This window comes from Ahaetulla prasina, chromosome 10 (genome assembly GCF_028640845.1).
Source record: "Ahaetulla prasina isolate Xishuangbanna chromosome 10, ASM2864084v1, whole genome shotgun sequence".
In the NCBI taxonomy this organism is placed as follows: domain Eukaryota; kingdom Metazoa; phylum Chordata; class Lepidosauria; order Squamata; family Colubridae; genus Ahaetulla; species Ahaetulla prasina.
Genome location: NC_080548.1, coordinates 30436368 through 30463364, shown reverse-complemented (window position 1 = coordinate 30463364; position 26997 = coordinate 30436368). Strand labels below are relative to the sequence as shown.

Genomic DNA, 26997 nt, shown 5'->3' with positions numbered 1-26997 from the left:
GCGTGTTTTAAGATGCATGGACTCCAACTCCCAGAATTCCCCAGCCAACTTGTTTTAAGATGCATAGATTTCAATTCCCAGAATTCCCCAGCCAGCGTGTTTTAAGATGCATAGACTTCAATTCCCAGAATTCCCCAGCCAGCGTGTTTTAAGATGCATAGACTTCAGTTCCCAGAATTCCCCAGCCAGCATGTTTTAAGTTCTATGGACTGCGACTCCAACTCCCAGAATTTCCCAGCCAGCGTGTTTTAAGATGCATGGACTCCAATTCCCAGAATTCTCCAGCCAGCATGCTTTCAGGTGGCTGGAACAACACCCAGAATTCCCCAGCCAGCATGCTTTAAGCTGCGTGGGCTTCAGCTCCCCGCATGGCATTTGTGTGGAATTGTGGGAGTTGAAGTCAACGCGTCTTACAGGTGCCATGAAACGCTTCTTCAGAGCCTCGTGTGTGTGCGCCCAGCCACTTGTTCCGCAATTAAAGGATGGGGTGACCTTCTCCCTTTTCGTCCCCAAACAAAACCCAGATTTACTTTGTGACTCTTCCTGCCTGCCATTTCTCGAATGCGTCATCTTATCCAGTCGCATTAAATCATTCTGCATCCAGTCAGCCCCATTGCCGCCCCTGAACGCTGCTGCCCACTGAATAATGACGCAGAGCAATAACGGAGATTTAAAATGACCAAAACCTAAACGATGGGAGTCTGGAGCAATCGGTAGAGGGGGTCCGACAACAAACCTTGGCAAAAACCAGGTGGGTGAATGGTAGCCCTCTTTCAAGAAGCGGTCCCCCAACTTTTGGGGCACCAGGGACCAGTTCGGTGGAAAGCGGAAAGGTTTTTCGGTGGACCAGAAGGGCCGTGGTTTCATGTGCTGCCTGCGTCTCACGGATGGGGCTTCGCTTCTTTGCGGTGCCCGGGTTTTGGCATGCCGTGGCCCGTTGCCAGTCTCCAAACCTGGAGTTGGAGACCCCTGATTTAAAGGCGTCAACATTGGTGAGCTGTGGCTCCCTTCTCACATTCAGACTATCTACTCCGGTGTTTCTTGACCTTGGTTACTTTTAAGATGTTTAGACTTCAACACCCCCAAAAAATTAAAGGTGACATTGTGACTTGTCAGCCACCAACCCCTCCAGCACCTGAATCAGAGGAGGAGGAGGAGGAGGAGGAGGCGTGGGAGTCAGGGTGAAATCCAAATTTTTTTACTACCGGTTCTGTGGGGGTGGCTTGTTGGGTGTGGTGTGGCTTGGTGGTCGTGGCAGGGGAAGGATACTGCAAAATCTCCATTCCCGCCCCACTCCAGAGGAAGGATACTGCAAAATCCCCATTCCCTCCCCCACTCCTGGGGGAAGGATATTGCAAAATCTCCATTCCCACTCCACTCTGGGGCCAGGCAGAGGTGGTATTTGCCGGATCTCTGAACTGCTCAAAATTTCCGCTACCGGTTCTCCAGAACCTGTCAGAACCTGCTGAAGAGGGAACGGAGCTGTCAAAGAGAGAGAGAGAGAGACAGAGGCAGAGCCTAGGCCATCCGTCAGCCCTCAGATGGAGAGTCAACAGCCCCCAGGTTGGCTGATGAGGAAGAGGAGGAACAGCTGGATCCAGTGCCTGACGCGCGGAGGTGCAGATGGCAGAGGAGAGGAGAGCAGTGGAAATCTATGGGCCGGTCCTTGGGACAGAAGAGCCACCGCTGCTAGTGAAGCCCCACCCAAGCTGTGGGGATCAAAGGCAGGGGGCGGAGATGAATAGATGTGGCCGACAACGATTCATCTCCCTGCCAGACGGACTTGTTAGCCTGTAGTGATAGAGAAACTTTTTGCTGGGGCTGCTGAAGCTCCTAATAAAGGAATCATCGCTTCAACTACAGAGGGTTTGTCGTGTTTGGGGAGCTGAGTCAGAACTGGCGGCCTCCCCCTCCGAAGACCCCCACACACACACAAAGGTGACCTCTTGCTTTCTGTCCTAATATCCCTGTCTTTTCATCTGACGGAAACGATCGTTCATTCTCGAGAAAGCTGCTCGGGAGACCCTGCATAAATATGCCATAAAGCATCCTTAATAATTCATAGCCGCTTTGGAGAAAAGTGAAAGAACAAGGAAGGAACGGAACGGAGGGAGGAAGGGAGGAAAGGAGACAGAAAGGGGGAGAGGTTTTAGCTCTGGCCAGGTGGCTTCACCACGTCCAGCGGGAATGAGACCCCCCCGCCCGCCCCCCGGAAGTGATCGGTCGATTCTTCTTTCCTGACCTACTTAAGAGGTAGTCCTCGATTTGCGACCAGAATCGAGGCCAAAATGACTCTTGCTAAGCGAGTTGTTTGTTTTCGTCGCGTTTTACAGCCTTTCGGGCCAAACCTGTGAAGCAAAACACAGCGGTTGTTCAATTAGTGACACGGTTGTTATGCGAATCTGGCTTTGCGGGTCGGAAGGTCGCCAAACAGGATCAGGTGACCCCGGGACACTGCAACCCGTCATAAATAGGAGTCCGTTGCCAAGCGGCTGGATTTTGATCACGTGACCACGGGGATGGTCATAATTGTGAAAAACGGTCATAAGTCACGACCGTTACATAACTGTGGCATCGGACTTCTATTTATGAAGTTTGCAGTGTCCTGGGGGGGGGGGGTTTCACGTGATCAGTTTTTGCGACCTTGTGACAAGTCAAGGGGGAATCCAGATTCACTCAATGACCATGTTACTGTTTTCACAACTGCTGCGATTCACTTAACAACTTGGCAAGAAAGGTCATAAAACGGGGCAAAACTCACAGCAATAGCAATAGCCTTTACACTTATATACCGCTTCATACTGCTTTCCAGCCCTCTCTAAACTGTTTACGGAGTCTCCCCCAACAATCTGGGTCCTCATTTTACCCACCTCAGAAGGATGGGAGGCTGAGTCAACCTTGAGCCTGGTGAGATTCGAACTGCCAAGTTGCAGGCAGTCGGCAGACAGCAGAAGTAGCCTGCAATACTGCATTCTTACCACTGTGCCACCATTGGCACTTAACAAGCGTCTCACTTAGCAACGGAAAATTGGGGCTCAATTGTGGTTGTAAGTCGAGGACTACCTGTATTCATGAAGTGGTCCTTAGCCTCAACGGAAGCTTCCTTTCCGGGGCTGGGAGACCCCCATTTTCAAGCTGCTCTTGCTTTGGTGCTTTTTTTCCAAGAGGCAAAACTGGACTTTCTGGTTTTTCTTTGAAGACGTTTCACTCCTCATCTGAGAAGCTTCTTTGACTCTGACTGGAAGGTGGAGAATCCAGCCAGAGCTGAAGAAGCTTCTTGGACGAGAAGCGAAACGTCTTCAAAGGACTGAGTTAGATTTTAATTTATGGGTTTTAAATTGGGTTTTATTTCTATATTTTTAATCATTGGGCTTTTAGAATAAGTTTTTTAATTGTTTTTATATTGTATTTATGTGTTTTTTAAGTGCCTGTAAACCGCCCTGAGTCCTTCGGGAGATAGGGCGGTATATAAATATGATCAAATAAATAAAAGAAAGAAAGAAAGAAAAACCAGTTTTTTTCTGGTTTTGCCTCTTGGAAAAAGTGCCTTTGGGACAACCATGACCTGGATGATGGAGAATCTCCCTAGACCAAGGGTATCAAACTAGATTTCTTCGAGGCCGGATCGGCATTGCAGTTCTCCTCTGCCAGCTGGCGGGGGGTGGGGGGAAGCGGGAGGGGGGGGAGACAGGACAGATACATCCTGCAACGCTTTGCTGGCCAAAACAGGGGGACACACACACACGTTTTTGGCTGGCAGAGTGCTGCTGGAGGCCATGGAGGCTGAAAACGGGCCGCATGGGGGCCTGCAGGAGGCCATGGAAGCTGAAAACAGGCCGCCCTCCCTTGACCTGTTTTGGCCGGCAGAGGCACCGCGGGCTGCTCCTTTTGATATTTCCAGGCTGGCCCCGCGGGCCAGATTTAAGTGCCCCGTGGGCTGGATCTGGCTCGCGGGCCTTGAATTTAACAACCCCTTCCCTAGACATTTTGCTTTGTGGGTGTTGCTCGCCAGAACGAGGACAATGAACTGGGGAGTTGGGGGGCGGAGAGCAGGGCCTCAACCCTTTATTGAGAAGACCTGATGATCAGTCCATCACAGGCATGGCGGATTGAGTAGCTCTGTAGAAAAGGAGGCATGACCGAGGGGCACAGAGAATTAGGGGCTTCGTAAGGGGTCCGGGCAAGCAAAACAAACATCTCTAAGCTGATCCCCTCCTCCAGATCAATGCTCAACCTGCTTCCTCAAAGCCCCTTGAGTTCTCCTTGGCTGGACAGTCCCTCCTCAAAGCTCCAAGGACTGGTGGATGCCTCTCAACTAAAGAAGTCCCAGGAGGTTGAACCTCAGCTCAACGGCTCCTCTTTTCCAAGTTTCTGCTAGCCTCCTCGGTCCGTTGTTTGTTTGTTTTCCAGTTTCTTGCAAGTGAACCTGCCACTGTGTCCTCTTGGGTCCAAGAAATAGTCTGTCCCAACTCAACCCGGCAGGGTTGGTTTCCTTCGTCACAAGACCAGGGTATGGGAATAGGTCTTCATGTTGTAATAATGTCTACATTTGGTCACTCCTTTCCACCCTTCCATGAGGAGGCAAGGAACTGGGTGGCGAGTGGCTCGTTGAGGGGCGGGGCGAAAGGCTTAGGTGGGGGCCTTGTTAGAGAGATAGGCGATGAGTGCTACCACGGCGCCGATGTAGGTGCAAATGCCAAGGATGATGGACAAGACCGCCAGGGCAAACGTTTGACGGGAGGCGGTCCACGCTCTGGGATAGTCGCCCATGGCTGAAGCTTTGTTGGTCTGCAAGGAGAAGGAAGGAGAGAGAGAGAAAGAAGACCATCAAGTTAGCATCCAGAAGTTGAGTTCTCCCAATAGAAGAACTGAGTCCAGAAGTGTCCAGAAATATTTCACAAGAAGAGTTCTCCACTCCTCTGATTACAACAAAATACCTTATGCCACCAGACTTGAAATCCTGGGTTTAGAAAATTTAGAACTCCGCTGCCTTCCGCATGACCTGAGTATAACTCATAAAATCATCTGTTACAATGTCCTTCCTGTTGAAGGCTACTTCAGCTTCAATCAAAACAATACACGAGCACACAATAGATTTAAGCTTAATGTGAACCGCTCCAATCTTGATTGCAGAAAATATGACTTCAGTAACAGAGTTGTTAACGCTTGGAATACACTACCTGTCTCTGTGGTCTCTTCTCAAAATCCCAAAATCTTCAACCAAAAACTGTCTACTATTGACCTCACCCCATTCCTAAGAGGTCTGTAAGGGCCATGCATAAGAGCACCAGCGTGCCTACCGTTCCTGTCCTGACATTCCCTTTGATTGTATACAATTTCATATAGTTATTACATACTTATGCTTATATATATGCTTATACATCTTATAGTTATTTCATGCTTATGCTTATATATACTGTAGTGACAAATAAAATAAGTAAATAAAAATAAAAAATAAAGTTGAGTTCTCCAAGGAGAGAATATTTGGATTGGTATTCGACTTCATTCGTGAGAAAGTTTGTGGCTCGAAGGCTAGAAACCAGGGGGCTGAGTTCTATTCCTGCTTTTAGCCATGATCTTTATGGTTATTCATGGTGATCTTTAGCCAATCCCTCCTTTTCGCTCTCTCAGCCCAACCCACCTCATGGGAGTGTTGTTCTGGGGAAAAGAGGAGGAGGACGGTGTGCTGGATATGTTTAACGCCTCCTGTTATTTGTAAAAAAAAAAAAAGGGATGGAAATAAATGAATAAAATATTTCTGCTGGGCCTTGGTGGAGATACGTGGCCTCCAGTTTTAGCTTTGATGAGACGGACCAATCTCTCCCATTTGGTCCCAGTCTGACTGTCCTGCCCACTTACCGAAGCTCCTCTGTCCTCAACGCGCTCTTCCTTCCTGGTCCTCAACACTCACCTTCTGCGACAGGTAGAAGGCAGCGATGCCTAGTGGCCAGAAGCAGCACAGCATGGAGAAAACCGCCAGGCCCAGGTAATCCTGAGGCTGCAACAGGGAGAAGCTGTTTTCGCTCTCGGTGTCGCTGTCGCTCGAGGAGTCGTTCTGGAGAGGGGTGGGGAGGACACGGATTTTCAGTGAGGACCCCCATATAACGATGACATCGTGTAAATGCTGCATGCCTCGTGCGATGACGTCATAGCAATTTGGGTTGATGATGTCATCAGCCCCTAAGTCATCCTTTGATGACGTCATCAGCCCCAAGTCTCCCTTTGGTGATGTCATCAACCCCAAGTCATCCTTCGATGACATCATCAGCCCTAAGATATCCTTTGATATCATCAGCCCACAAGTCATCCTTTGATGACATCCTCAGCCCCAAGTCATCCTTTGATGACATCCTCAGCCCCAAGTCATCCTTTGATAATGTCATCAACCCCAAGTCATCCTCTGATGAAGTCATCAGCCCCAAGTCATCCTTTGATCATATTATCAGCCCCGAGTCATCCTTTGATGACATCATCAGCCCCGAGTCATCCTTTGATGATATCATCAGCCCACAAGTCATCCTTTGATGATGTCATCTATCTAAAAATATAAATAATAAAATAAAATCAGCCCTAGTCATCCTTTGATGATGTCATCAGCCCCGAGTCATCCTTTGATGATGTCATCAGCCCCATCATCCTTTTGAGTTTTGCAGCAAGGGATTGGTCCATGATGTGGTTGGGGCTCTACTCGTTTTAAAGAACAGTTTCATTTGAAAAGGCAATTTATGAGCATTATTTGGAACATGTCCCAGGAAAGGGGGCTGCTCCAAAGAAGAGGAGGGGGTGTCAAGCTATTCTCCAAAGCCCCTGAAGGGAGGACAAGAAGCAACGGATGGAAACAAATCAAGGAGAGATCCAATCTAGAACTCAGGAGAAATTTCATGATGGTGAAAACAATTTAAGAATAGAATAGAATAACAAGAGTTGGAAGGGACCTTGGAGGTCTTCTAGTCCAACCCGCTGCTTAGGCAGGAAACCCTAATACCATTTCAGACAAATGGTTGTCCAATCTCTTCTTAAAAACTTCCAGCGTTGGCGAATTCACAACTTTTGGAGGCAGAAGTTGTGGGTTTTTTCACTCAACAACATAAATTTTGGGCTCAATTGCAGTCATATATTGAGGACTACCTGTATTAGTTTATACCATAAACTAATTTTTAAAAATGACTGGGGTGGGGGGGAAGAAAAGAAATATTACTGCAATACTCCCGTGAACCAGACCCCGTTTCCCCTCTCCTCCCCTTCTTGCCTGCCCCTCTTTTCGAAGGAACGGGTTCGATGCCTCAGTTTCCCTTTGGCGCAAAGAATCGCCACAAAACCCACTTAAGCAAAACTGCCCCCACCTTCTCCGAACTGGAAGCCAGATAACTCGAAAAGCCGAGCCAAAATACTTTTCACCAATGCTCCTCCGTCGAACCGAAGTAGGTCAGCCTCGCAAAATATCGCCGAGATAACAAAGCCAGCTGAATAAATGGCTTTTCAGCAGAGCGATTCGGCATTAATAAAAAATAAATAAAAATTAGGTCCCAGCGAGACATCGGTCGCTGGCACAGGAATGGGGGTTGCTTGGAAAGCATCATTGAAAACCTGTCAGATGACTGTATGCGCAAAAATGGAACGACGCTTTGATTCCTGCTATGGACGAATGGCTGCAGAAGTTGATGGGAGTTGGCTGAAATGGCAAAATTGACGATGGCCATGGGGAGTTGGCCATGGGGAGTTATCCGTGGGGAGTTATCCATGGGCAGTTGGCCGTGGGGAGTTATCCATGGGGAGTTATCCATGGGGAGTTGGTCGTGGGGAGTTGGCCGTGGAGAGTTAGGAGTGGGGAGTTGGCCATGGGGAGTTGGCCATGGGGAGTTGGCCGTGGGGAGTTAGGAGTGGGGAGTTGGCCATGGGGAGTTGGCCGTGGGGAGTTAGCCATGGGCAGTTGGCTATGGGGAGTTATCTGTGGGGCGTTATCCGTGGGGACTTAGCCATAGGGAATTGTCCATGGGGAGTTGTCCATGGGGAGTTAGCCGTGGAGAGTTGGCTGTGGAGAGTTGGCCGTGGGGAGTTGGCCATGGGGAGTTGGCCATGGGGAGTTGGCCATGGGGAGTTGGCCATGGGGAGTTGGCCATGGGGAGTTGGCCATGCTGAATTGTCATAGACCCGTCTCCCTCCTTGCCCTTCCCTAAAAGACCCTCCAAACCAGCCCAGCTCCTACCTCCACCTCGGGCAGCTCCATGTCTCCCACCTCGTAGCAGACCGTGTGAATATCCGTCTCGAGGGCGATCTTGCGTGGCAGTTCACCCGCCGCTTTGCCGTCCCCAAAGGCAGTTTCGATATAATCTTTCTTCCTCCAGTTTGGGGGGTTGCTGCATTTCCACAGTTCCGGGTAGAGCTTCGATTCGGGAAGGTTGGAGGAAGGGACGGTGACCCTGGTCAGGCTGCAGGGCTTCAGGAGCTGCTTGGGAAGAAGGTCGGTGCCGGGGGAAAGCCAGGAGAGGTTGGACGGCATGCGGTGGGGCAGCAATCCAGAGGGGTCCTGCGGACTGGCCCAGCTGAGCATCCCTCCTGGGAGCAGGGTTTTGCTAGGGGGGTTCCCCAGGAGTGGATGTTGTAGTTCGTGGATATTCTCCATTGTGTGTGAGAAATTGCTTCCTGCTTAAGTGGTCCTCCTCGCCCTTCCGTTACCTGGAAAAGCAATTTGAAACAGACATCCGTTGCAAAGGGTCAACCTTTCCCAACCTGGCACCCCTCGGGAAGCACCGGGACTACATCTCCCAGAATTCCCAGCTATAACTGACTTATTTCACTTATATAAGGTGCTGGCCTAGAAACCAGGAGACAGGGAATTCCAGTCTTGCTTTAGTCGTGAAAGCCAGCTGATTGACTTTGGACCAATCACCAGACAACTGTGAGTTCTAGTTCCATCTTGGGAATGAAAGCCTGCTGGGTGACTTTGGGCCAATCACCAGGAGACCGTGAGTTCTAGCCCTGCCTTAGGCATGAAAGCCAGCTGGGTGACTTTGGGTCAAACATCAGGAGACCGTGAGTTCTAGTCCTGCCTTAGGCATGATAGCTGGATGGGTGATTTTGACCCAATCGCCAGAAGACAAAGAGTTCTAGTTCCACCTTAGCCATAAAAACCAGCTGGGTGACTTTGGACTAGTCCAGGGGTAGTCGACCTTTTTGTACCTACCGCCCACTTTTGTATCTCTGTTAGTAGTAAAATTTTCTAACCACCCACCAGTTCCACAGTAATGCGCCATGTATCGTCATCTGCGCATGCCTCTCGCGCATCATGGATTGGGCCTGGGGGGGGATGCCGGCTACCAGCTCTCCTTGTCTGTTACAGCTGGGTGGTGTGGGGGGAGATGCGCGAGCTATTCTGGGACAAGGCTCTTTTGTTTGCGGTCACACTATAGCGCCATTTAGTTTCACTTACATAACTTGAACTAAACTTACGCGCGGGCGATACAAATAGTATATTTTTAGAAATTTAAATTTTATGAAAACCTAATGAAAATATTTTTAAATAATGCTATGAATTTTTTTTTAAAGTCAATTAAATTAAAAAAAAAGGAAAGTGCTTCAGTATCGGACAAAACCCCTACCGCCCACCATGAAAGCTGGAACGCCCACTAGTGGGCAGTAGGGACCAGGTTGACTACCACTGGACTAGTCCCTCAGTCCAACTCACCTCAAAGGGTTGTTGTTGTTGTGGGGGAAAATAGGAGGAGTATTAGGCATATTCATCATCTTATTTCGAAAGTAATAAAGGTGGGAAAGAAATCAAACCGATTCATATAGCAGGAATTCTGCGAGTCATCCTGTAGGAAGTTAGCACCTACCCCTCTCCTAGAAGAATGAAATATTCTTGGAAATATTTTAAAAGGCAGAATATTATATTTCTCTGGGATGAGAAATGGAGAAACATGTTTTTTGAGGCAGGAAGCAGACTCACTCTTCATAGCCCCCACCCTCCTCAATAGCCCATAGCAGATGTCAGCACTTAAGAGATAAAGAGATGGCTAAGTCTATTCATAAGCAAATGCCCTCCCCTAAGAGCCAACAAAGATGGGATTAGCCCTCTCTACCCATCTAGCAACAGAACTCACCACATGGGACCTAGGGAGATTGCATCACCCAGCAAGGCTCAACCAAGCCTGGGACTCAAAAGACAACCTACAAAGTTAGCCCTGCATGGCCCTATGGGAATACAATCAGAATACAAGCTCAAATTCAAAGCCCAACAGAGAGAATAAATCGGGTGAAATCCAGTAGGTTCTGACAGGTTCTGGAGAAACGGTAGAGGAAATTTTGAGTAGTTCGGAGACCCGGCGAATACCACCTCTGGCCAGCCCCAGAGTGGAGTTGGAATGGAGATTTCGCAATATCCTTCGCCTGGAGTGGGGTGGGAATGGAGATTTTGCTGTATCCTTCCCCTATCACGCCCACCAAGCAACGCCCGCCAAGCCACACCCACAGAACTGGTAGCAAAAAAAATTGGATTTCACCACTGATATAAATCTCTCTCTCTCAAAACCATGTGGTCCTGTCCACCATTAAACCATCTTTCCATGCAGTCTCCATAATATAATATAACAACAGAGTTGGAAGGGACCTTGGAGGCCTTCTAGTCCAACCCCCTGCCCAGGCAGGAAACCCTACACCATCTCAGTCAGATGGTTATCCAACATTTTCTTAAAAATTTCCAGTGTTGGAGCATTCACAACTTCTGCAGGCAAGTCGTTCCACTTATTAATTGTTCTAACTGTCAGGAAATTTCTCCTTAGTTCCAAGTTGCTTCTTTCCTTGATCAGTTTCCACCCATTGCTTCTTGTTCTACTCTCAGGTGCTTTGGAGAACAGCCCGACTCCCTCTTCTTTGTGGCAACCCCTGAGATATTGGAACACTGCTATCATGTCTCCCCTGGTCCTTCTTTTTATGAAACTAGACATACCCAGTTCCTGCAACCGTTCTTCATATGTTTTAGCCTCCCCTAATCATCTTTGTTGCTCTTCTCTGAACTCTTTCTAGAGTCTCCACATCTTTTTTACATCGTGGCGACCAAAACTGGATGCAATATTCCAAGTGTGGCCTTACCAAGGCCTTATAAAGTGGCACTAACACTTCACGTGATCTTGATTCTATCCCTCTGTTTATGCAACCCAGAACTGTGTTGGCTTTTTTAGCAGCTGCTGCATACTGTTTCTGTGTGCATGTTTCCAGTGTCTTTCTCCCCACTTGGAATTGGACCCAGATGGACGTCTCTTCCAACAGCAGCCAGCAGAGAGTTCTGGGAATTATATATATATATATATATATATATATATATATATATATATTTTAGAGTGTGGAAGGCCACTTTCTGAAACCCACCCAACCAAACGAAGGCATGCCAAGGTTTTTTTTTTTGCAACCCTTCCCAAAGGCCACTGTGCTCCTCCTCCGTTTGCAACACGTAGCCATCAATAAACAACAGCGAGTCCCCGAGTTTCTATTTTGCTATTTCAGAGGCAGGCCAAGCTTCTGCGAAGGCGAAAAGGGATCTAATCTCCATAAGAAAGAATTCCCCCCTCCAGCCTCTCTCTCTTCTGCTTTGCATCTGATATACTCATCCCCCCCACCAAGCCCCAGGAAAGAAGATGATTCACTTCCCATTAAAGAAGTCTCTAAACAGCCCCCCCTCCATCTATAGAGACCCTCCTTTGATTTATCTCCCCCTGCCCAGTTTCTCCATTTGTTGCGGTGGTTGGTCTTGTGAATCCTTAAAACGCTGCCGGGAGAGACCGAGTACCACAGCTGGCGCTCTCTCTCTCTCTCTCAAGACCAGCCAGGATGGAGATGCTGCTCAAAGATGTTGTCCAAGGGAGGACATAGGCAGTGAGTGTAAATGGGTTTGTGTGTGTGTGTGTGTGTGTGTGTGTGTGTGTGTGTGTGTGTGTGTGTGTTGGGTTTCAAATTTTTTTATTACCAGTTCTGTGGGTGTGGCTTGGTGGGCGTGGCAGGGGAAGGATACTGCAAAATCCCCATTCCCTCCCCACTCCAGGGGGAAGGATATTGCAAAATCCCCATTCCCTCCCCACTCCAGGGGGAAGGATATTGCAAAATCCCCATTCCCTCCCCACTCCTGGGAGAAGGATACTGCAAAATCCCCATTCCATCCCCACTCCACGGGAAGGATATTGCAAAATCCCCATTCCCTCCCCACTCCAGGGGGAAGGATATTGCAAAAACCCCATTCCATCCCCACTCCATGGGAAGGATATTGCAAAATCCCCATTCCCTCCCCACTCCAGGGGAAAGGATACTGCAAAATCTCCAATCCCTCCCCACTCCAGGGGGAAGGATATTGCAAAATCTCCATTCCATCCCCACTCCACGGACACGATATTGCAAAATCCCCATTCCCTCCTCACTCCAGGGGAAGGATACTGCAAAATCCCCATTCCCTCCCCACTCCAGGAGGAAGGATATTGCAAAAACCCCATTTCCTCCCGATCAGCTGGGATTTGAGAGGCAGAGATTAGATGGGGGCGGGGCCAGACAGAATTTATACTACCAGTCCTCTGAACTACTAAAAATTTCTGCTGCTGCTTCTCCAGAACTGGTCAGAACCTGCTGAAACCCACCTCTGGTATATGTGTGTGTGTGTGTGTGTGTGTGTGTGTGTGTTGGGTTTCAAATTTTTTTATTACCAGTTCTGTGGGTGTGGCTTGGTGGGCATGGTAGGGGAAGGATACTGCAAAATCCCCATTCCCTCCCCACTCCAGGGGGAAGGATATTGCAAAATCTCCATTCCCTCCCCACTCCAGGGGAAGGATATTGCAAAATCCCCATTCCCTCCCCACTCCAGGGGGAAGGATACTGCAAAATCCCCATTCCCTCCCCACTCCAGGGGAAGGATATTGCAAAATCCCCATTCCCTCCCCACTCCAGGGGAAGGATATTGCAAAATCTCCATTCTTTCCCCACTCCTGAGGGAAGGATATTGCAAAATCCCCATTCCCTCCCCACTCCAGGGGAAAGGATACTGCAAAATCTCCAATCCCTCCCCACTCCAGGGGGAAGGATATTGCAAAATCTCCATTCCATCCCCACTCCACGGACACGATATTGCAAAATCCCCATTCCCTTCTCACTCCAGGGGAAGGATATTGCAAAACCCCCATTCCATCCCCACTCCAGGGGAAGGATACTGCAAAATCCCCATTTCCTCCCGATCAGCTGGGATTTGAGAGGCAGAGATTAGATGGGGGCGGGGCCAGTCAGAATTTATACTACCAGTCCTCTGAACTACTAAAAATTTCTGCTGCTGCTTCTCCAGAACTGGTCAGAACTTGCTGAAACCCACCTCTGGTATATGTGTGTGTGTGTGTGTGTGTGTGTGTGTGTGTGTGTGTGTGTGTGTGTGTGTGTGAAACAAGACCCCTTGCAAATAAGAAAGGTCCAGGAAATCTTTTTTGCCTTTTGCACCCAAACCATAGACAGGAATTACTGCTGGGGGCGTGGGGGCTTGCTTTCCACTGACCTCCAGCTTCTTGAAAGCCTCCCGTGATGAAGCTCCAACAACTTCCAAAGGCAACTTCTGTTCCATCGCTTGATTTTTCTCACTGTCAGAAATTTTCTCCTTATTTTTAGGTTTAATCTCTCCTTGGTCAGTTTCCATCTGGCCTTCGGGTGCTTTGGAAAATAGCTTGACACCCTTCCTCCTCTCTGGGGCAGCCCCTCAAACATTGGAAGATGCTATCCCATCTCCCCTGGTCCTTCTCTTCACTAGACTAGCCAGGCCCATTTCCTGCAACCGTTCTTCCTAGGTTTTAGCCTCCAGGAATTGCTTTAGTCCACCCTGGATTGCTTCCAACCCACAGCTGGAATTGTCCCACAATAGGTGCAAACGTGTGTTTGGAACCAGTTTCAAGCTGGCAGCTTCTTGGCTCTGGCTTGATAGCCGGTGAATCTCTGTTCCAGATTCACTCATGAGCTGAAAGTCGAATTGCACCACACAAAGGTGTGAAACCGCCAGGGACCCTTTGTGAGATGATCAAAATGGTCTTGAGCTGTGAATGCTCCAACACAGCTTCTTTCTGCGCCAACTCAGAAAGCTCAAACTGCCCAAGGAGCTGCTGATTCCAGTTCTACAGAGGAATGATTTGAGTCTGTCATCTGCACCTCTAGAACTGTCTGGTTTGGTTCTGCAACCCAACAAGACAGACACAGACTTCAGAGGATCATTAGAACTGCAGAAGAAACAATGGCTACCAACCTGCCTTCCATGGAGGACCTGTATACTGCACGAGTCAAAAAGAGGGCCATGAAAATATTTATAGACCCCTCACATCCTGGACATAAACTGTTTCAACTCCTACCCTCAAAACAACACTATAAAGCACTGCACACCAGAACAACTAGACACAAGAACAGTTTTTTCCGAACGCCATCACTCTGCTAAACGAATAATTCCCTCAACACTGTCAAACTATTTAGTAAATCTGCACTACTATTAACCTTCTCATCCTTCCCATCACCCATCTCCGTCCACTTATGACTCTATGATTGTAACTTTGTGGCTTGTATCCTTACGATTTATATTGATATTGATTGGTTCCTGATTGCTTATTTGTACCCTATGGCTATCATTAAGTGTCGTACCTTAGAATTCTTGATGATCTTTTCTTTTATGTGCCCTGAGAGCGTATGTACCAAAGACAAATTCCTTGTGTGTCCAATCACACTTGGCCAATAAAAAAAAATATTCTAATTCTATTCTGTTCACTGGAAGTTTTTCAGAAGAGATTGGATAACTATTTTATCTGAAGTGGTGTAGGGTTTCCTCCCTAGGCAGGGGGTTGGACTAGAAGACCTCCAAGGTCCCTTCCAACTCTGTTATTCTGACTTTTCTGCCTAATTCACCAAGGGAGAGGCTGGTGTGTGTGTGTGTGTGTGTGTGTGTGTGTGTGTGTGCGCGCGTGCGCGCATTCTGGCAGTTCAGTATTTAATCATGCCCGCCATGTATTTGACTTGCACAGATGATGGTTTAATTGCTACTGACAGGTTGGGGGTGGGTGGAGATTGCGTCATCCCCTTTGCCTGCAGTGGTGGGGGTGATAAGAGACGGACAGACAAACTTGTAGGGCTGGGCTCTTATTTAGCAAGCCATGATGGCTTGTAACTGACCTACCCACCCACCCACCACGCGTGTAGGCAGACAGACCAGGATCTCATTAAGATTCATTCATGCTCTTAAATCGAATTGCCCTTTTAAAAACAGGGCTTAAATTGCAGCACGTTTGAAGAGTGGAGTTACGAACTTTCGGGAAAGGAGCCTCCCGTTTGCCTCTAAACTGTGATTTGAGGGTGAGGATCTAACCTCTGAGCCTGTGCAGAGTATCTGGAGGGCTGACGAACTGCAGACGCTTATGCACGGAATGGATAGTTTGGTAAACCCGTTATTTCACAACCTCAGGAACGTTAAGATGGATGGACTTCAAACTCCCAGAATTCCCTAGCCAGCATTCTGGGAAAGAGTTCCACTTTATGACCATAGATGCCATGGTGGTATCATAGCTTCTTGAAAGCCTGTTTGGTGTAGTAGTTAAGGCACCAGACTAGAAACCAGGAGACAGGGAATTCCAGTCCTGCTTTAGTTGTGAAAGCCAGCTGAGTGACTTTGGACCAAACACCAGGAGACTGTGAGTTCTAGTCCCGCCTTAGGTTTGAAAGCCAGCTGCGTGACTTTGGGCCAAACACCAGGAGACTGTGAATTCTAGTCCCTCCTTAGGCATAAAAGCCAACCGGATGAATTCAGATCAGTCTCTCTCTCTCTCTCTCTCTCTCAGCCCAACCCACCTCATAGGGATGTTGTTATAGACCAGACAGGAAGATGGGGAAAGGTGTATCGTCTATGTTTGCTGCCTTGAGTTATTTGTAAGAGCGATAAAGGTGGGCTGCCAATGAATAAACACATCTAAATTTAAAACGTGAGCCTTGGGCTTTTTTCCCCCAAACCGGCTGCTGAGAATGCTAGCACACAGCCAACACCAGGGGCGAGAAAGGGACCGGGATTTCAGAATTTAATGAGCCCCAACTGAGCCTCTTGCTAACAGAAGTTACAAACAGTTTGCATTAAGTCATTTCGAAGTGCTTATCTCGAGCCGGTAAATGAGATGGAAAATGTGAAGCCAAATGGCCTTTATTTTATTTTTTTGCAGAATTACCACTGAGTACTGCAATTTATTGATTAGCAAGCTCTTTTGTTTCCCTCTGGTTTTTTTGTAGGTGTTCTGGCTCCAGATCATCTTAAGGAATGAGTTATTTTTCTAGCTATTCCTGTCCCCAGACCCCCCCCCCCACACTCCATCTTTTGCTCCTTTTAATTATCTCCAGCTCAACCGTTTTGGCCCCAATTCCTTTGCTTTATGTTCCTCTTATGAGTTTCTTCCTTTGATTTTGTTTTTCCTCAAACAAGAACGGATTGATTCCTTTGCAGCAAGAGGACTGCGGGGCGAATGGGAGAGGGAGGCTGTCTTTTTTTTTTTTTTTAACAAAAGAAGGGGGGGGGAAGCCCAGAAATTATAAAATCGATCTGGCATCGCAGGGCAACACACATGCTTAACCTTTAGAGCTGTGCGAAAAGCAAGAAAAGCGCACACTTGAAAGAACCACGCTAAAAAAAATGCACACCCGGGCATCAAAAGATCGCAGTCCCTTCTGACCAGATTCGCACTGACACACAGATCCTGCAGGGCGCCATCAGGCTGGCCAAACACCACGACCAACTTCCTGCAATCTGGTCCTCTCCCGCTGTTCAAAACTCCAAGTCCCAGAATTCCTCTGAAGTCGGCGTGTGGGGGTGGATTCTGGGAATTTAAACCAAAGGGGGCGGGAACTACAGTAGGGGTTCCCCAAAGCAGGGGAGTTCAATCTTGGGAACTTTAAGGCCTGTGGACTTCGACTCCCAGAATTCCCCAGCCGGCTTGGGAACTTTAAGGCCTGTGGACTTGGATTCCCAGAATTCCCCAGCCGGCTTGGGAACTTTAAGGCCTGTGGACTTCGACTCCCAGAATTCCCCAGCCGGCTTGGGAACTTTAAGGCCTGTGGACTTCGACTCCCAGAATTCCCCAGCCGGCTTGGGAACTTTAAGGCCTGTGGACTTGGATTCCCAGAATTCCCCAGCCGGCTTGGGAACTTTAAGGCCTGTGGACTTCGATTCCCAGAATTCCCCAGCTAGGTTGGCTGACTGGGGAATTCTAGGAGTGGAAGTCCACAAGTCTTAAAGTTGCCACGGTTGGAGACCCCTGCTCTAAAGACTGTTGAACTGCTGTTTGTCCTCAGCTGGCAACCGTCCCGATTCAAGTTACAACAGCACTGAAAAATAGGAGTAGCAGCCGCTCCTCACACTTATGACCCTTATACTATCCTTGCAGTCCCATGATCAGAATTTGGACTCTTGGCAACCGGCTGGTTGTGGCATCTCCAGGTCACACAGTCGTCATTTGAGACCTTCCCAGTCATCTTCCCACAGGCAAAATCAATGACTGACTGCATGATTCGTGTAGTGACCACCGTGATTCGCTTAACCACCCCGGCCAATAAGGTTGTAAACTTGGGCACAATTCCCTGAACAACCATCTCAATAGATGCTCCGATCCCTGTTTTGGCCGTAAAATCGAAGACTCGACATATCATAGTCAGTCTCAGGACTGCCTGCTTGAGGCTGTGACATCAGACAGGCCTCAGCGCCTAGCAAAGCCTAACCATCACTTGTGCTGGTTGTGGCTGCTGGGATTTGTAGTTGGACACCATCCGGAAGCTGCAGATTGTTCATTTCTTCGTTGCGTCCGTCTTGGCTTCCAGGGCTGATATTTTGAAATGAAGCCATCTTAGGTTAACCATTCAATCAATCAATCAATCAATCAATTATTTTACAGTCTTAAATCAGAGAACAAATAGAAACGCTCAGTATATTACACAATTAAAAATTCTAGCATAAAATAATAAATGAGCACTACATTTTACCTATAATGAAATCCAGTCTGTCAATTAGACATGCTCTAACTATACTAAAGGGACGCGGTGGCTCAGGGGCTAGGACGTTGAGCTTGTTGATCGAAAGGTCGGCAGCTCGGCGGTTCGAATCCCTAGTGCTGCCGTGTAACGGGGTGAGCTCCCGTGACTTGTCCCAACTTCTGCCAACCTAGCAGTTTCGAAAGCACGTAAAAATGCAAGTAGAAAAAATAGGGACCACCTTCGGTGGGAAGGTAACAGTGTTCCGTGCACCTTTGGCGTTGAGTCATGCCGGTCACATGACCACGGAGACATCTTCGGACAGTGCTGGCTCTTCGGCTTTGAAACGGAGATGAGCACCGCCCCCTAGAGTCAGGAACGACTAGCACGTATGTGCGAGGGGAACCTTTACCTTTACCTTTAACTATACTAAAATTACAATCCATTAGGCTAACCATGATACCTACTCCTTGTTCCCCAAAACAAGGATATATAAATTTACTGTTGCATTCAGATCCTGGCCATCACTGCTCTCCCCCTGCCTCCCCCCCGCAAAGCCAAAATCCAGTTAAATTAAAATTCAACTTTCTCACTACAAGCTGTGCAACTTTGTTCCTGCGGGAATCCTAGAGGGCTTTAAATTATAGCACAGGGGAGGGGAGAGGAAAGAAGGAATTACAGCCAGCTTGGATCTGGAGTCGTTACTGGCGAATGTTCATGTAGCTTCGGCTTCCGTGCGAAGCCCTCGCCAAGAAAACAGCACCTCGAAGCTTTGGAAAAAATCTTTTCCTTCGACTTGGCCTGAATGCTGGGAGAAGAAGCACAGGACGTAGAATAATAAGGTTCGGAAGGGACCTTTGAGATCTTCTAGACCAACCCCTTGCTCAAGCAGTAGAGCTTATACCATTCTGGGCAAATGGCTTCTTGAGTTTCTTCTTGAAAAGCTCCAGTGATGAAGCAGCCGAGTTGTGGATGCTCCACCACTGAAGGCTTTCAAAAAGAGACGGGATAGCTGTTTGTCTGAAATGGTATTAGGGTCTCCTGTCTGAGCAAGGAGTTGGACTAGAAAACCTCCAAGGTTCCTTCCAACCCTTATTATTCTATGTTTTAAGTTCTCCCAGTGATTAATTGGGACAGTTCTAACTGTCAGGAAATTTCTCCTTAGTTCTAAGCTGTTTCTCTCTTTGATTAGTTTCCATCCGTTGCTTCTTGTCCTGTCCTCAGATGCTTTGGAGAATAGCTTGACTCCCTCTTCTTTGTGGCAACTCCTGAGATATTGGAACACTGCTATCATGTCTCCCCTAATCCTTCTTTTCATTGAACTAGACCAGGGGTCTGCAACCTTAAACACTCAAAGAGCCATTTGGACCCGTTTCCCACAGAAAAGAAACCACCGGGAGCCACAAAACCCTTCCCGTGCCTGACTATTACTTGAGCGGCCGCAAAACTAGCATATGTAGTTGAATTAAACATTCTGTTTTCTTCTAAAACATTTCTTTTCTTGGATTTATCCATGGTTGGCCTACCGGGAGTCGAAAAGCTCAATAAATCGTGTACCGGTGGGTGTTGCACATTGGCAGTTGTGACGCATATTTTGAGCAACAGGGAGCCGCAGCAAAGGGATGAAAGAGCCACATGCGGGCTCCAGAGCTGACCCCTGGATTAGACATACCGACTTCCTGCAACCGTTCTTCGTATGTTTTAGCCTCCAGTCCCCTAATCATCTTCTCAGCACTCTTTCCAGAGTCTCAACCTCTTTTGTTTTTTGTTTTGTATCACGGTAATCAAAACTGGACATGGTTTTCTGAGTGTGGTCATATCAGTATAAAATGGTACATTAATATTTTGTGAGATCTTGATACGCTCCATCTTCTGGGGTAACCTAGAACTGGATTGGCCCTTTTGGCAGCTGCAGCACACTGATGGCTCATACTTAGTGATGGTTCACTAGGGCAGAGTTCTCCAACCTTTCCAGCTTTGTGGACTGGGGAGAAGAGGGGGGGGGCAGAGGGGGGTGGTGGTTACGTGCGAGTGGTGCACAAGTGTGCGCAATTCCATTTATGTGAGTGGCGGGCATGCACACCCACCATTTGCGCAAATGGAGCACCTGTGTAAATGCTCGCCCACTCGTGCCCACCACTGCTTGTGCATATGGGGATGCATGCACGCTTTAAAACGAAAATAAATTTAGTAACTAACTAAATAAGAGACATCACTCGGTAGCAGCAGTTACTCTGTGAGTAAGACCAGGAGAGAGTTGGGATGTGCCTTTCAATTTAGAACTGGCTAGAAAGGTTCCCAGCCTTTACAGATATTCTTAGAGTTCTAGTCCGGCCTTAGCTATGAAAGCTGGCTGGGTGACTTTGCGCCGATCACTGGGAGATGGTGAGTTCTAGTCCTGTCCTTAGCCATGAAAGCCAGTTGAGTGACTTTGAACCAGTCCCTCTCTCTCAGCCCAACCCACCTCACAGGGTTGTTGTTGTTGTTGTTGTGGAGAAAATAGGAAGAAGAAGGTGTGTTAGATGCGTTCACAGCCTTCAGTTATTTGTGAAAATAATAAAGGCAGGAGATTAGATAGGTAGGTAGGTAGGTAGGTAGGTAGGTAGGTAGATAGATAGATGATAAATAGATAGATAGATGGATAGATAGATAGATAGATAGATACCCGTGTTTTCCCCCAAATAAGACATCCCCTGATAATAAGCCCAATTGGGCTTTTTGAGCACATGGCTGTAAGGCCAAGCACTTATTTCAGGGTTCAAAAAAATATAAGACAGGATCTTATTTTCAGGTTAACACGGTAGGTAGGTTAGGTAGGTAGGTAGGTAGGTAGAGAAATTGAGATGAGAGAGAGAGAGAGAGAGAGAGAGAGAGAGAGAGATGGATGGATGGATGGATAAATAGACAGACATAGATAGATGAGAGAGAGCGAGAAAGACGGTAGATAGATTGATAGATATGGTAGATACAGTAGATATGGATGATGGATGGATGGATGGATATGCATGGATGATAGATAGATAGATAGATAGATAGATAGATAGATAGATAGATAGATAGATAGATAGATAGATAGATAGATAGATAGATAAAGATAGATAGATAGATAGAAAAATTACTTTGCCTAGCCAAGCTCTCTGGGAATATCCGTGGGGGTGAGCAGAAACCATCTGCTCTCCAGCAAAATCTGATTCAACAACCTCCCCCTGCTTTTTACTGTCTGCTGGGGGCTTCAGAAATGTGCGTCTGTACGCGTGTGTGTTTTTCTTCTGTATTGGGGCTTTGTGTGTGTCTGTGTGTGTGAAGCACCTATCAAGCCACGGCCACCTGACGATGGGGCTACAGGTAGCTAAGCCACCGCTGACTTCTTAAGAGGCCCAGAAAGGAGGAGGGTGAGTGGAATTTGTGAGTCATCAGAAAATCATTTCCTGGGAGAATTAAGCCGAATTGTGGAGTCTTTTTCCCCCCCCCAATCTCTTCATCGCCAGCAATTTCTCCGGGGTACCATTATTATTATTATTATTATTATTATTTCTTCTTCTTCTTTTCCACCTCCCTGCAGCATTGCTAATTGCGCTTACGTAGTCAGCGGATTTTTTTTTCCTCCCGCTTTCCAGAGTACGGCAGCTATTTCACAGAAGTAAAACCTCTTGGCTTCGTGACAAAAAAACGGCGGGTATTTGTTGAGTTGTTAAAACCTCCTCACCGCCTGTCCCCCCACCCCACCCTTCCCTTAACACCTGTCGCTGTCTAGAGAAAGAGAGCAAATAATCGGGACTTGTGGGTCCATCCAACCGGATGCGAGGGTCAACTTCCCAAGTAGGCGTTTGCTAGCCGGGATATCAAACCAGGATGGATCTGAGAATAGCAGCTTGGGGCGTCGCGGGGCAAACAATGCAGGCTTGCCTGAGTCAAATGTTTTCTTGATTCAGCCTAGCTGGCCTGCATTGGGGTTGCAAATTTGTTCTCCTCCACCCCATTCACACGAAGGTACGTTCTCCCTCGGCGCAAGAGGTTGTGTGAAAACGTAAAGTTGGTGGAACTGGGTTGTTTCTTTTGCAGGTCAGACATGAAATTAGACAGTTGTCAATTTGCTCAAGGGGGTGGGGAACCAAACAAAGCCAATCCTCGCACCAACGTAACGTCTGAACTCAGATTTATGTCGGGAACAGGGTTGGAAGGGACCTTGGAGGTCATCTAGTCCAACCCCCTGCTCAGGCAGGAGACCTGTACTAGGGATTCGAACCACCGACTTTTCTTGATCAACAAGCTCAATATTTTCGCCACTGTCGTGTCGACAGGGCTAGGAATGGGATGGCCCAGTTATACCTCGTTTCTGACGAGGAACGCTGACCTAAAATGGCAAGGCGATTTAATACTAGCCGTATTAAATGGGCTGGTTGATTTAAATTTGGTTCGTTTGGGATCTTATCGGAGGGGTTAAAAACAAAAAAGTAAGTTTGAGATGTTTTCTCCTTAAGCAGCTTCCCTCCCCCACCTCTATGCACCTTTGGTGAACAGCATTAGTGCCAAAGAGAAGAAGAAGAAAAAGTCACAAACCAATGTTTAAATTTTATAAATATTGCCAAAAAAAACCCCACAAATCTACAACCCCAAGTCTTAAAATGATGTAGCCTTTTTTCCAATCGCTCTGGCGATTAAAACAACAGCCTCTGAGATTCCTTATGGCCAAAGGCACCTCTGGGCAACATGGGAGTTGCAATCCAGGCCGGAGCAGGGAAAGGATAAAAGCAGAGTCGGAGGGAACCTTAGAGGTCATCTAGTCCAACCCCTTGACTCCTCCGTGCAGGATTCGACAAAGGGGCCATTCAGCCTTCACCGAAGGTCTCCACCGAAGAAGACCTCGCCCTATCCCAGGGAGTCAGCAACCTGCGGCTCTGGAGCCGCGTGTGGCTCTTTGACCCCTCTGTTGCAGCTCCCGGTCACTCAAAATACGGATCACAACTGCCACTGTGCGACACCCGCCGACACGTGATTTATTGAGCTTTTCAACCCCCTGGTAGGCCACCCATGGATAAATCCAAGAAAAGTAAAGTTTCAGAAGAAAATAGAACGTTTAATTCAACTACATATGCCAGTTTTGTGGCCGCTCAAGACATAGTCAGGCACGGGAAGGGTTTTGTAGCTCCCGGTGTTTTCTTTTCTGTGGGAAACGGGTCCAAATGGCTCTTTGAGAGTTTTAAGGTTGCAGACCCCTGACCTATCCAGTGGCAGCCCGTTCCGCCAGCTGGCTGTTCATCGGTTTTGCCAATTCTAAGGATGTGGGGGGGGGTTGTGTGAAATGGGGCTGGCTGTAATAGCATCCAGAAACATCTTTCCTTAGGTAGAGGAAATGAAAAGCCCACGAGAAATGGGCTTTGGGTCGTTTTGGGGAAGGGAACCAAGGGGGGAAGAGGGCCAGCTTTGCCCAGAAAGTGGTCCACGCTGGGTCAGAGAGACTACAAAGTCCCTACTGGTCCTCAGTTCTCCAGGACCCCCTCCCCCTCCCCAAGCTGCTCATCTTCATCAACCCAGAAGAATCCTTGTTTGTTGTGATCCTCCATGGATCACCACCCAAGGGGGGAGTGGAATAGATGTCCTCAGTGTACCCCTGCTTCCCTAGCTTAATCTGGGGCCATCCCAGAGCCTTCTTCTCCAATCCCCTGCTCAGGCAGGAGACCTGTACTAGAGATTCGAACCGCCGATTTTTCTTGATCAACAAGCTCAGTATTTTCGCCACTGTCGTGTCGACAGGGCTAGGAATGGGATGGCCCAGTTATACCTCGTTTCTGACGAGGAACGCTGGCCTAAAATGGCAAGGCGATTTAATACTAGTCATGTTCAATGGGATGGTTTTGCAAGCTGTACAGATTTAAATTCGGTTCGTTTGGGATCTTATTGGAGGGCTTAAAAACAAAAAAGTAAGTTTGAGATGTTTTCTCCTTAAGCAGCTTCCCTCCCCAACCTCTATGCACCTTTGGTGAACAGCATTAGTGCCAAAGAGAAGAAGAAGAAAAAGTCACAAACCAATGTTTAAATTTTATAAATATTGCCAAAAAAACCCCCACAAATCTACAACCCCAAGTCTTAAAATGATGTAGCCTTTTTTCCAATCGCTCTGGCGATTAAAACAACAGCCTCTGAGATTCCTTATGGCCAAAGGCACCTCTGGGCAACATGGGAGTTGCAATCCAGGCCGGAGCAGGGAAAGGATAAAAGCAGAGTCGGAGGGAACCTTAGAGGTCATCTAGTCCAACCCCTTGACTCCTCCATGCAGGATTCGACAAAGGGGCCATTCAGCCTTCGCCGAAGGTCTCCACCGAAGAAGACCTCGCCCTATCCCAGGGAGTCAGCAACCTGCGGCTCTGGAGCCGCGTGTGGCTCTTTGACCCCTCTGTTGCAGCTCCCGGTCACTCAAAATACGGATCACAACTGCCACTGTGCGACACCCGCCGACACGTGATTTATTGAGCTTTTCAACCCCCTGGTAGGCCACCCATGGATAAATCCAAGAAAAGTAAAGTTTCAGAAGAAAACAGAACGTTTAATTCAACTACATATGCCAGTTTTGTGGCCGCTCAAGACATAGTCAGGCACGGGGAAAGGTTTTGTAGCTCCCGGTGTTTTCTTTTCTGTGGGAAACGGGTCCAAAGGGCTCTTTGAGTGTTTTAAGGTTGCAGACCCCTGACCTATCCAGTGGCAGCCCATTCCGCCGGCTGGCTGTTCATCGGTTTTGCCAATTCTAAGGATGTGGGGGGGTTGTGGGAAACGGGGGCTGGCTGTAATAGCATCCAGAAACATCTTTCCTTAGGTAGAGGAAATGAAAAGCCCACGAGAAATGGGCTTTGGGTCGTTTTGGGGAAGGGAACCAAGGGGGGAAGAGGGCCAGCTTTGCCCAGAAAGTGGTCCACGCTGGGTCAGAGAGACTACAAAGTCCCTACTGGTCCTCAGTTCTCCAGGACCCCCTCCCCCTCCCCAAGCTGCTCATCTTCATCAACCCAGAAGAATCCTTGTTTGTTGTGATCCTCCATGGATCACCACCCAAGGGGGGAGTGGAATAGATGTCCTCAGTGTACCCCTGCTTCCCTAGCTTAATCTGGGGCCATCCCAGAGCCTTCTTCTCCAACCCCGCGTGTGGCTCCTTCCCCCCACCCCGGGAAGAAGCCATGTCCAAGAAGTGGGGAAACTGGGAGAGAGACCCCCGTCCCCCAACCTCCTCAGGCCCTTATCCTTCTCAGCCCCCAATTCTTCTCAGGCCCCCTCCTCCTCAGCTCCTTCTTTCTCAGCCCTCCATCCTTCTCAGCCCCCCCATCTTCCTCAGCCTCCCTCCTCCTCCTAAGCCCCCCCTCCTCCTCCTCAGCCCCCCCTCCTCCTCCTCAGCCCCCCATCTGCTTGGAGGGTGTCAAAATCTCCCGAGGTAGCAAAGGCGCGGCTGGGCGGCTCAGTGGGCTTCGGGATGGGCTAATTGGGGCGGGGGTCTCTGGTGACAAAGGGGTGGGGGCCACGAAGGTGGGCGGAGGGTCCTCCAAACCGATCAAGGAGCGTTTCCCAACAGACCCGGCAAAGACGCGCAAAACTCACCGCGGTCTCCCTCTCCTGCGCGCTCCAGCCGGAGTTTCACGCGCGGTGGCTAACCCGGGTTTAGCGGGACCGCGTGGCTGTGATTTCGCTCCAGCCGGCCAGCAAGGCTCAGTCCGGCCGCGTTCACACAACCCACCCGCCTCCTCGGGACAAACGGCGGAGCTTGGTCCACCCCGCAGCCCTCCCAAGACCCCGCGCCCGACGGAGCCCCCGTGGCGACTTTCCCACCAGGGAGGGAGGCGGCGGCGGCGGCGGCGGCGGCGGCGAAACCCCCGTGTCAAGGTAGGGGGGGGGATCCCGGGGAACGTGTGAATGGAGAGAGGGACTCAAGCAAAGGAGAGAAACCGCTTCCCTCTTCTTTCCCGGGGCGGGGGGGGGGGGGCAGGAAGGGATCCAGGCGGATCCACTTGTGAGTCACCCGGGGCTTCTGCTTTCTCCGGGGGGGGGGGAGGGAGAGAGGAAAGGATCCAAACAGATCCACTCGTAAGCCACACGGGGCTTCTACTTTCTCGTGAGGGTGGGAAGGAAAGGATCCAAAGGGATCCACTTGTGAGTCGCCTGGGGCTTCTGCTTTCTCTGGGGGGGTCGGAAGAGGAAAGGATCCAAAGGGATCCACTCGTGAGTCGCCCGGGGCTTCGTCTCGCTGCTGTGGCCGCCGGAGAGAGCGAGAGACCCCGATCGTGTGAAGCGGAGTTTGAAAACCCCCGGGAAGACGCGGCGCGTAGGTGACCATCAGCTCCCGGAATGGCTGGGGAGCCTGGGCGTTGTAGTCGGCTGGCGGGGGAGCCTGGGCGTTGTAGTCCGACGACGCCAGGAAAATGGGGAGGGGGAGGTCGCACACAGGGGTTGTAACCCGGGCTGAGCCTGGGGGCGGGGGAGGGAGGGAGGGGAGGGAGGGAGGGGAGGAGGCACTCACCGCTTGGTTGCCGGCGGCGTCCAGGTGCGGGCAGGTAAGGCTCGGCTCGTCCGCCTGGGGGGCAGCGGGGCCCATCTCCCTCCGCTTTGAGGGCTGGGGGTCGGCAGCTGCGTGGGGGGACCCCCCCCCACTCCGCCAGCCGTGGCCACCGCCTGCTGCTGGCGGGGGAGGAGGGCGCCGTGGGGGGAGGGGAGGGGATGGGGCGGCGGGGGTCTCTCCCCACCCTCCCTTCCCTTCCCTCTCTGCGTCCAGCCCGCGGCCAGGGGGGTCCCTCCCTCGCCCTCCTCGGCCGAGCGCCCGCCGCCTGCTTTCTTTCCGGCAACCTGGCGCCCGCCGCTCAGATGCGCGCGGGGGGGAGGAGAAGAGGAGGAGGAGGAGGAGGAAGGCGGGCGGGTGGAGCCTCCCCTCCCCCAGATCTGGGGCGGCCGGTGGGGGGGATGTGGGTTTGGGGGTGGGGAGAAGAAAGGCTTGCTCGGCTCCGAGCCAGGAAGGGAGGCACGACGCGC

The 26997-nt window shown here is 49.4% G+C and overlaps 1 protein-coding gene across 1 annotated transcript; it reads right to left on the bottom strand.

Annotated features, from left to right (window-relative positions):
* Positions 1 to 3868: 3868 nt before the first annotated feature.
* Positions 3869 to 26613, bottom strand: TMEM91 (transmembrane protein 91). Its single transcript, XM_058196385.1, has 4 exons — positions 26492 to 26613; positions 8207 to 8676; positions 5912 to 6055; positions 3869 to 4788 (listed from the first exon to the last, which is right to left on the bottom strand). Exons 2-4 carry the CDS (start codon positions 8621 to 8623, stop codon positions 4630 to 4632), a joined length of 720 nt encoding a protein of 239 aa, XP_058052368.1. The 5' UTR covers positions 8624 to 8676; positions 26492 to 26613; the 3' UTR covers positions 3869 to 4629.
* Between the last annotated feature and the right edge of the window lie 384 nt (positions 26614 to 26997).

What these genes read in the sequence shown, in the direction of transcription:
- TMEM91 (XM_058196385.1), bottom strand. Translation starts at nt 8,623, where the DNA reads ATGGAGAATATCCACGAACTACAACATCCACTCCTGGGGAACCCCCCT. An exon ending in TGGAGCTGCCCGAGGTGGAG is followed by an intron (nt 6,056 to 8,206) that starts GTAGGAGCTGGG and finishes ACCCCTCTCCAG; the next exon opens with AACGACTCCTCGAGCGACAG. An exon ending in CCTTCTACCTGTCGCAGAAG is followed by an intron (nt 4,789 to 5,911) that starts GTGAGTGTTGAG and finishes TTCTCCTTGCAG; the next exon opens with ACCAACAAAGCTTCAGCCAT.